The sequence below is a fragment of the Uloborus diversus genome, chromosome 9, assembly GCF_026930045.1.
Source record: "Uloborus diversus isolate 005 chromosome 9, Udiv.v.3.1, whole genome shotgun sequence".
NCBI lineage: Eukaryota > Metazoa > Arthropoda > Arachnida > Araneae > Uloboridae > Uloborus > Uloborus diversus.
This window is the reverse complement of record NC_072739.1, coordinates 89,266,984-89,277,758: the sequence shown is the minus strand read 5'-3', so window position 1 is coordinate 89,277,758 and position 10,775 is coordinate 89,266,984. Positions and strand designations below refer to the sequence as shown.

The 10,775-nt window shown below is 32.1% G+C and overlaps 1 protein-coding gene across 1 annotated transcript; it reads left to right on the top strand.

Annotated features, from left to right (window-relative positions):
* The first annotated feature begins 2,698 nt into the window (after positions 1-2,698).
* On the top strand, positions 2,699-6,596 carry LOC129229853 (sulfur globule protein CV2-like). The gene is made up of 2 exons (XM_054864228.1): positions 2,699-2,863; positions 6,259-6,596. The coding sequence occupies exons 1-2, from the start codon at positions 2,852-2,854 to the stop codon at positions 6,541-6,543; spliced, it is 297 nt and encodes a 98-aa protein (XP_054720203.1). The 5' UTR covers positions 2,699-2,851; the 3' UTR covers positions 6,544-6,596.
* Positions 6,597-10,775: the final 4,179 nt, after the last annotated feature.

Below are 10,775 nucleotides of genomic sequence, written 5' to 3'. Positions count from 1 at the left end.
GCTACGCATTGAATAAAAACTAAAATTCAAAGGATAAATTACTTCAGCAGGACTGCATTACGCAATGCGGGGGACTAGAAGCAATAAAAAAAGGACAATTTCTTTACGAAAAGACAATTTTTTTTAAAGAACTACACGAACACAACTACAGAAATAAAATATCTTCACAAAACAACTCTTTTTCCAAACTTACGTTAATTTCATTTTAGTTTTATATAGTGTTCTGACGATTTTTCGTGCATCTCAACATTTTATCTGTTTATTTCAGCTCCCAACATTAAAGTTAATACAGTCGGACCCCGATTCAACGAATTCAACGGGACCGAGACTTTTTTACGTTAAATCGGGGTTATTCGTAATATCGGGGTGTAAAAAAATTAAAAAAAAACTGCACTTACCTTATTTTAAACCCCTAATAAGCAACTGCACAAAAATATCCATAATTAGAAAGTACACTTTTTATTCAGCTTTTCACGACTTTTTACACACTAATTTTTGTGAAATTTTAAACTACTGAGTGATAGATGTTTGAAAATTTCCTTGATACTTGACTCGAAGTAGTTCTCTTTTGACTTTATGGAGAGAAGAAAATAATGTGCCATTTGCTCCCAGCTGCATGAGATATGTTTTTAGTTTCCAGGCCGTGTAAAGCATTTGAAAGAGTAAGTTTTAATGGGAGTTTCATTATCGCTATCTGCATCAGAATCAATATTCACTGATTTAGAGAACGATTTTAAAACTTTCCGACTGTCTCAGGTTATTAGCTTCCTACATATTGCCATAAAAAATTGAGAACAAAAAAGCGCATTTGCGGAAAATCTGGAACTAGAGATAGCTACTTTTGCAGCAACAAGTTTCACATGTACACCAAAACGTAGATGGAACAAAATGTATAACTAAATTAAACGCAAGTGCTTTCATGCAGGACTTTAAACAAAAACGTTTAAGAAAACACAAGAATATTTTTCTTTTCGTGAACTTTTAGGGAAAGCAATTAAGTTTTGAATGTTGTCAACAAAAGAATAAATTCCGCATATTTCACCAGCAGAATTTCGTTACTGTGTTTCCCCGAAAGTAAGACCCAGTCTTACATATCAACTTTGACTGATGAGCAAGTAATTTTTTTTCGGGGGATGTCTTTTTTTTCTTAATGCACAATATTTGATATTTGTTCATGGCCACATTTATTCCGTGTCAGGAAATATACTCATTCAAATTTAAGAAACATATTTATTCAAGTTCAATACATTTATTCCAGTTCGATAAACAGTAGCCGCCGCTTATAAGAATCACATTTGTTCTAAGCAGTTTTGATTACAAAAAGCGGCTGATTCGATATAGCGGCTTATTCAATATAGCTGGATTTTGTTCTTTTTTTGACGATTTGATTCATTAAAGCGGCTGATTCAATGAACCACTGATTCAATTAACCGGCGTCCACTGTACACTAGCACAATATTTGATTTTTGACGATTTGATTCATTAAAGCGGCTGATTCAATGAACCACTGATTCAATTAACCGGCGTCCACTGTACACTGAAAACGACCGATATCATTAGTGCAACCATAATATTCGAGTGCGAGGGGAGGGGGGAGGGAGGTCATGACATCTGGTTAAAGCGGCCAAAGACTACCCATACCTGTGTTGTGGGGTCTTCAAATCGAAAAACTACGCGGGAGATCCCCATAGCCCTACTGCTCCCGAATATTACACTTTCGGTCTCCCTAGGTTTGTTTTAGGCGTAGGGTTTTTGTTAAAAGCAGTGCCCTGGAAAACAAAATAGGGACATTTTTTTTTTTAATTTTGAAAGTTATTACCCTTAAAGCATGGTAGAAACAAATTGATCCTCCTCACTCCTAATAGTCGTCAAAACCTTTTTCATAAAGGGCATTAAAATGTTTGACATTTTGTACTCAAAAGAAAGGAAACCTCGGAAGTCAAAGGGCAAATAAAACGACAGACGGGAACGCACTTCCCCACCATTATTAATTTTTTCCCTCTATTTTTTCGATTTTTGTTTTATTTATTTTTTTGCATCTTTTGCTTTCGGACATACACAGTAAGGATTTACATCACAAGAGAGGGACATAACACCCAGGGCACCCGCGGGAATCGAACCCGCAATCTCCGGTTTAAAAGACGAAGCTTCTACCACACAGCCACGGAGTCTCCATTTTTTGTTTTAGCAATGTTTTGTTCCCGGCAAATAAGCGTAATTTCCCGCTGTTATTCATAAATGTGATTTTATTTTACTTCTTATTGAAAAATAGACTAGAAAGAAAAAAATCCAGAAAAAGTTCGCCCTTGCAATTTTGCTTAAGTAACTTTCATCTCGTAACTTATGCCTTACTCTCAAACATCTGGAAATCTGGAATATTTTACGCGAAACCCATTCTAAAATATATAAATACTGACGCTTGAGTAATCTCATTTCTACACTTTTCTACCACTTTTTGCCTTTCTATTGTTGAACTGTCAAACCTCCAGCATTTAACAAGGTAAATCGACCTTCAACTTTATTGCCCTAAGTCTATGCAGATAAAGGAATTTCGGGTCAGATCTACCTCTTCCGCCATTTATGGTGAGCCGTGTGAAGAAGTGTTTTATTTTTCAAATGACCTTAAAGGGACAACCTCTGCTGAGGAATATGCAGAGCTGTTATCATCTATGGCATTGAAAATGGCGGAGATTCATTAAACCATGAAATAAGACATTTACATCACATTTAGTGAATGTAAATTGAGAACCTGTAATAAAAGCTGACGATTTTCTCGGGAAACCACACAATCTTCGCAAATTTTTGGATTTTTGGAGGTATTTCTGGGTGCTTCACAACATCTTCAGCCATCATGAACTCCATGGTAAGGGTGTTCTTTGAATTATTTTTTGTGTTATTATGGATAACGGCAAGGCAAGAGTTTTGGTACTTAACTTTCGTATAGTTTCATACAGTTCAAAATCTGTGAAGTTGAAACATTTTGTCACAAATTATAGTTAAAAGACTTGGTTTGGCTACTGCAATAACAGCAATGCTAAAACTTATGAAACTTTCCTATGGTTTACTATCATAAAAAACAGTATAAATCATTTTTGAAGGTGCGTTAATATTTCTTATAATTTAAGTATTTATCACAGTAAGTATTTAAATGGTAGACGTAATAGCAAACCTCTTTTTATTTAATATCTGTTTAGTTTATTCAGTTTTTAATCTGGCAAAAGTAAAAAGTGAAGAATCTCAATTTCAAACGTCTGCGCACAAGTAGTATAGGGAAATGTGGTGCAAAATTAAATCGTACAATATTTTCAGTTTTCAGAGCTTCCCATCTAGACGTATTTTAAATATGTTCTTAACCATATTTTTGCTTCCAGTGAAAAAATAAATAGCTCTATGATCAAGGAATATGATAATACTAGTCATTTTCAAAATATGATGCACACATTGTAATATTTTGTTGGTTATCAAAAACATTTTTTGCTATTATAAAATTATAAAATTTTAATAATTAAAGTTTTAATAATTAACATTTTAAATATTAATTGAGGTCTACAGCTGTCCGAGGCAAAACTTCTTTAGTTGCTGTTTGGCATCTTTTGATTTTAAATATTTATGCAATTTGTCTACTGCAAGCAAGATAAAGTGAAATAGCTTCTTTTGTTTACTTATTATTTCATTTATTAAATCACTTACGTATCTTTCATTATTTAATTCATTTACATTCCTTCATTTACTAATTCATTTATTTAATCATTCATTTATTAATTTTCTTATTCATTCTCTCCTTACATTATTCTCTCATTAATTGTCTTCATATATTAACTAACTTTTTTCGTATTCATTTATTATTGTATTATTTACTAATTTTATTATTCATTCGTTTATTTATACATTCATTAGATGAAAAATACTTTCAGCAGTGAAATAGAAAATATTTCGCTTGAAAAATAATTTATTTTTCTACTTTCTTCAGAGGTATAAATTTACTGCCAAAAATGAAAACTAATATTTCAAAACAAGTTTCCAATTTGTTCATTTTGGAGAAATGTATGATATTTTGTCTCTTTCTCTTTGCTCTACTCTCAATACTCAAAAGAAAATTAGAAATATTTATTTTTTACCCGACTTTTGTCAAATATTACATATGACGATACCATCAAAAATTAAATTTCATAAATTTCTAGCTCAAGTAACATTTAAGCTAAAAATTGTGGAAATATTCAAGAACTATTCGACAAATAAGTTAATGGTAAACGACAAAAAAGTAGGATTTTTTTCTTTGTTTCACATTGAATCGTCTTTAAAAGGCATGAAAAGAAACTATCCTTTGGCCCTTAAAACAGTCTGTAGGTGTTGGTTTTTTTCCACTGTTTTCAAATGGATGACTAGCTAGAGAAATGTATCCAACAAAGAGCATAATTACCGTTTTATTTATTTGTTTCATTTGTCTTTAGTCCCAGTCTAAACACCATTCCAATGAAATACACATTTTCTAGCCAAATGAATTTTACTGATTAAAACAGGGGTTCTCAAACTTTTTCGACTCGCGGCATCCTTTGAAGAATTAGAACTTTCTCACTGCACCCCAGTCAAGGGTCACCACACCCAATTATACAAGATAAATGCTACAAATAAGACCATTCTGAGGTTCATAATCTAGTATCTCGCTCATTTATGATTGAATTGTATCCAGCTATTGCATAACCATCAGATGACTAATAAAAACAAAGAAAAAATTAAACGAGTGAAAATTTTAAGTTTTAATTATGTTTATCAGCAATTATTGCTGTAGATGACCTTACTTTGCACACACACCATGAATATATATTTATACCATGGATACTTCGCGGCACCCCTCGTATCTTCCTATGGCACCCCGGGTGCTGCGGCACCGAGTTTGAGAACCCCTGGATTAGAACAAACTTTCAAAAAGAAATAAAGTATGTTCCAGCTGTTTTTCCAAAAATTTAACAAGCTCATGTAGTTGTTTCCTTTCAAATTGTTGTTATTTTATACGCAAACACAAAGGTTTTTGGAGTATAAACAAAATTTGGAGAACTAAAATTAATTTTCGAATTTAATGTGAATGGAAATTGAAAAAAAAAAAAAAAAAATCTGAGGATGAAATTTTGTAATAGAACCGCGACCACCACTCACCAAAAATCGACCGTGACATAGTAGTGAATCGTGTCCCATAGTTTGGAAAATAGTGTTGATCTAGAATTTCTCAATTTTAAACTGCACCTCACATGTTTAAGTAGTGTTTTTTTTTTTTTTTTTTTTTTTTTGTATTAGCTGACGGAAAATGGAAGAAATATTGCATAATTTTCCAAAATTATGAAATAATAACTACGAAATCTATTAAAAATGAGTTATTTGCCTGGTTTTTAGCTGTCCAGCCATTAAGGCTCATTTTGAGCCACGTCGGAAATGGAATGAAAAATTAAATATTTTAATAACAGAAGTGGAATAATGAAGCTAAGAAATTTAATTTCTGAACATTTAAAAAACATCCCTTTATACTTAACAACATCACAAAATTTCTAGCATTTTTATGATTTGCTAGAATATTACAATGTAGGAAAAGCAGTTTCAACAACTTCAAGAGTAGCTTCCAAACAGTAATTTCGGAATGACTGAATGGTGCAATTAGCAGAGGTGAATTTAACAATGTCGCAAATGCCGCAATTGCGAAGTGCCTCGAAAGGGGTTCAAAAATGCACTTGATAAACGTTTTTCATAGCTATAAAGTAGCAGATGATCCTTTAAAATTGCATTGAGAGATTCCCCAAAACCTGTGATTCAGTTTCCGGCAATAAGCAGTGTACAATAATGCCTCTTTTTTTCACAAATACAAAAGTACAAAAACTCTGTTCACGGAATTCTTAGACCGAAAGCGAACAAAAAGATTTCCAGAAGGATTGCTGCTATGCCACTTTCGTTGGTGTTCTCTTGAATAAAAAGATGTTGACCAATAGGATTCGCATTCGTCTTTTTCTTGCCACCAATTTGTTCTTGCCCACTTGATTGTGGTCACCAAGTGTCGCACATCTTTGTTCACATCAAGTCTATCTTTCCCGTGAATGAAGTATAGGAAATTTATCTCATATCGTTCCTAGGAGAGTGTAGAACTGGACCTTCAAGTTATTTTGACACAATCATACCAGATATCTTGAAATGGCGCAAATTAAACCCAAATAAACCGTTTACCCCAAGATGACTCTTTTGAAGTTCTTTGAGTTCGTTCCTTTCTGATTTCAGGTATTTACCTTCTGCTTCGTCACGTTGCTGTTCTCCGCTTCTATGAGTTCAGGCTCAGGTGCAGTTCCTGGATATTATGCAGCAGGCTATTACGGTGGATATCCTTTTGGATATGGGGCTTATAATAACTATTTAAACGGAGGACTAGTTCCCGGAGCTGTTTCACCATTGACAGCTGCTGGAGCCGTTGCAGCTTACAACTATGGCAACTTAGGATACGGATATAATTACGGGTATGGATATCCTTACGCTTCAGGTTACGGATTTCCTTACTATAAAAAGTGAGAGTACCAGTTTCGAAAAAGTATAGATTTAGAGTCTCGTACCCAAGGCAAGTAGGATTTTTTTTCTAAAAATATTAAATCACTAAACTTATTATTTTTATTATTTAGGGTTGATTGACCAGTGAAATAACACTCCCCAGTAAATGGGCAGTTCATAACTTTGTTTCAAAAACATTAAACGTTTTTTCTTATATGAACTGGCAACAGTTACTACCTTCTATACATTTCTAAAAAGGAAACGACCAGGAAATGCTATGTTTGTCCACCGGTTGGGGTTTTTTATTAACTGGTTTAATGCAGTTTTTTCATTTCAATACCCAAAAAGCTTGTCGAAAAAAGTTTTCTTTCTCTCTCTCTCTCTCTCTCTCAAAAAAAAAAAAAAAAAAAAAAAAAAAAAAATATATATATATATATATATATATATATATATATATATATATATATATATATATATATATATATATATATATATATATATATATATATATATATATATATATATATATGAGGCATATAAATTTAAATGTTTTGCTGCAAATTTTGAAACAGTTTTTAGTAGTTATGAATTCGGAAAATGAAATTGTACGTAAATGTTCATTCAGTGGGTACCCTTTTTCTGATTGGTAAACTTATAAGAGCTTAATTAAAGATTATTCCCTAGATAATCTATAATTAAGCCCCATTTGATACTTTGATGCATATAAGATATGAATGCGATCATAGATCTACGTCTAAAATTTACCCTTTCTGGGTTTAATTCATGCAGGATTGTCGACAATTCCATCTTGGGTTTTAAAAGGATACATTTAAAAAATGAGACGAGTACAGTAAAAACGAGCTTTGTACTACATACAGAAGCGATTCAAATTTTATTTGCAGCCCTATACTAGTGCTTCACGTGTTGATCGATGATTATGCGATTATTTATAAAAACTGCCGTTTTCATGCATTTATATGCACCTGCGTAAAAATGCGATAAAATATGCAATTGCATACGCACATATGCATTAGCTTCGAGACTGTGCCCTATTTATTACTACAGTAGAACCTCATTAATCCGAACCAATAGCGGATTCAGGTAGTCCGAATTGTTGAAAGTACGGATTAAACAAAATAATCTATTAATTGAACCGAGGCACATAACTAAACTACCGTACACTGGAAAAATTGTATTTTGAATTCAAGAGAGTGAAATACAAAATTTGTATAAGAGGAAATTACAGAAACACAAGATACGGCCAACAAAAATACATTATTGCATTTACTTACCTTTTATTTACAGGGTGTCTAGCAAAGGACTCCTGGGTTTCAAAATTAAATATCTCGAAAACAAAGGACGATATTGGAATAAAATAAACGGTATGTTTATTGTGAAACCCATAAAAATCATATACAGGAACTTGTAAATTAGTTTTAAAAAGTTCCAACAGGTGGCGCTGCACGCTGTAATTGCATAAATAGTGCTGCGAAGAAGTTGGACGATACTTTCTAGCGTATATGTAAGCATATCTGAGAGACTAAACTACTGCTATGACGAAACAACAAACCTCTTCACAGCACTATTTATGGAGACTTCTATTGCAATTATATTGTGCAGCGCCACCTGTTGGCAGTTTTTTAAACTAATTTCCGTATTCCTGTATATGATTTTTATGGGTTTCCCAATAAACATACAGTTTATTTTATTCCAATATCGTCCTTGGTTTTCGAGATATTTAATTTTGAAACCAAGGAGTCCTTTGCTGGACACCCTGTACACATTATGTAGAGGAAAAGGGAGCACATGTAAACATGGTATGTTTTACTAGGATAACGTCAAGTAAAAAATCTTAAAAAATTCTCAAGTAATGTCGGTAAAGTCCTACTTCTTGACCAAACTTTTAGTGCAAGGAGTCATTTTATGTTCCTGTGGTGACAGCTTCTTTGTTTTGGCAGATGCTGATGTACTTTTATCACTGTCTTCATCGAGTAAAAACATATTTTAAACTAACTAATATGCTAAGTTTAATTATTGCAAACCAATTTATGGCAATGTTTAAGTTTTGTAATTAAATTAATAATTCTTTATTTTTAAAAATTAGTTCCAAGGTGATGGGGATTTTGTGAACACAACATGTAGGGGCACATGTGAACAGCTCCCATATCCTCTTCGCAATATAAATATTAATGTAGGTTTACTAATAGTGTTAAAAGAGATGTAAAGAATTATAATTATTATTTTGCAGCAATCAGTTTATAAATTTATTGTTAATTAATATTACATAATTATTAAATATTTATTTTATTATTATTTACTTTTTAAATTCTTTAATTACTAAACAGTTGGTCAAAAATTTGGCAGCATATAATATTTGCAAAGAAAATAAAAACAAAATATTTTTCTAAAAACTGAAGTTTAGAATAAATTTAAAAGTCATTATTATACTCAGTGTGAAGCTTAAACACACTACATAACAAGAATAAACTTTACATAATAAAATATTCCTTGTATTGTTTAGTCTTATGATATTTTTTCTTGTCGATCCAGTGCTAACATGCTATGAAACTTTAAAATTTGACAGTGAACAGACCTTTATAATTCGAAAAAATATTTTCTTAATGATAGTTATTGTACAATTCAAACTGATACACTATAGGCTACAAACCCTTGAATGTAATTGGTATATACGTATATGCTTCACTATTACGGGATTTTAGTTGAAATGTGATGCCTCTTCTGCATTTTTCAATCGTGTTCACATGTGCCCCAAGGTTGCTCACATGTATCCCCCTATAGGGGCGCATGTGAACAATTGAAGTCATTCTTAAAAAATTCCATAAAGTATAGAAATATTTTTTTAAAAAATCTGAAAAAAATCCATGGCACAAGAAAGGACTATTCAACCAAAGGTACCCTTTTTCTGTGAGAAATTGATAATATTTTCTGAGAAATTAAGAAACGAAAAAAATTGTTCACATGTGCCCCCTTTTCCCCTACATCTAAAGTCTGGTTTAATAGGGCCCGGATTAATGAGGGTTTGCTGTAAATCAATATGTAGTTGCTGCTAGGCGCTATTCAACAAGATATTTTGATGATATTGACCGCAAGTGTGATCACTTCAAGCCGTTCTTATGGTAAAAGAAAATAAGAAATTTTGCTCCTCCCTTACAAGAAAAAGTCACATGGTGCTAAATCTGGTAAGTTTGGCCTAGACAAAAGAGCAATGTCATCTCCTGAAGCTTCCCGAATCTAAGAGGTAATTATGTGTGACATAAAGCACTTGAGTTGTTTCTGTATTTAGGACATGGTTTGTTTTCATTTCATTTTCATGCAGTGCTTTAAAATCTCGAGTGAAATTATGAACTGCTTCATATTTATTACCCTAGGTATATGAGTTTAATCACGGACGATGAACCATCTCGAGTAAGGAATGCAGGCATTTCCGTTGGTGGATTTTTCAACCTATTCCCAGTTCTCTGTGCATTTAAATCTTCACCGTTTTCTCGAACTTCATTTACACTGAGATTTCGTAGCCCCATCACGCTCTTCTCTTTCACCGTCTCCTTTAAAAATAATAAAAGCAGACAAAACAGGATAACTGTTTCATGAATATTTAAAACGTTATTATAGTAGTAATAAAGGGAAATAAAATTTTCAGCATGAATTCACGCAGAGAATTGCAAGATCTTTTAAAATGTAACTAAAATTTTACTACTCTTCTTTTTCAAATCAATTGAGAATTTTTTTGAATTAATGACTTAAAAATAGATTAAAATAATTTCTTACTGTTTCTTTTTAAAAATTTTTAGTTCCTAAATTTCAAGTATTTAATTTCTTTCGTAATTTTTCCGTTTGGTGAACGTGGTCAGAACGACATGTTTGGTTTCTTGACGTAGGGAGCAAGAGGTTTAGTAATTTTTAATCTTTTAAATTTTAAAGTTTTCAGCAATTATTAAATTATTTTATTTATTTTTAACGTTGTTTGATCTTTGAACACATTTTTAAGTTTTAAGCCTTCTTTCTTGTTTTTTTCTACTGTTTTCTGCTGTTCAACTTTCTGCTGTTCAAGGAAAAATAGGCTAAAACGTATGGAAATAATTTTTTACTAGTATATTATGGCATTGTTTATGTGTGTTTTAAATTTTATTATCTTAGAATATATTTCTATTTTTTGCTTTCTTTCGGTAAATTAATCAATTTTTCATCATCAATTTTTCGTTATACTCAATCTCCAACTTTACGAATATCGTTCC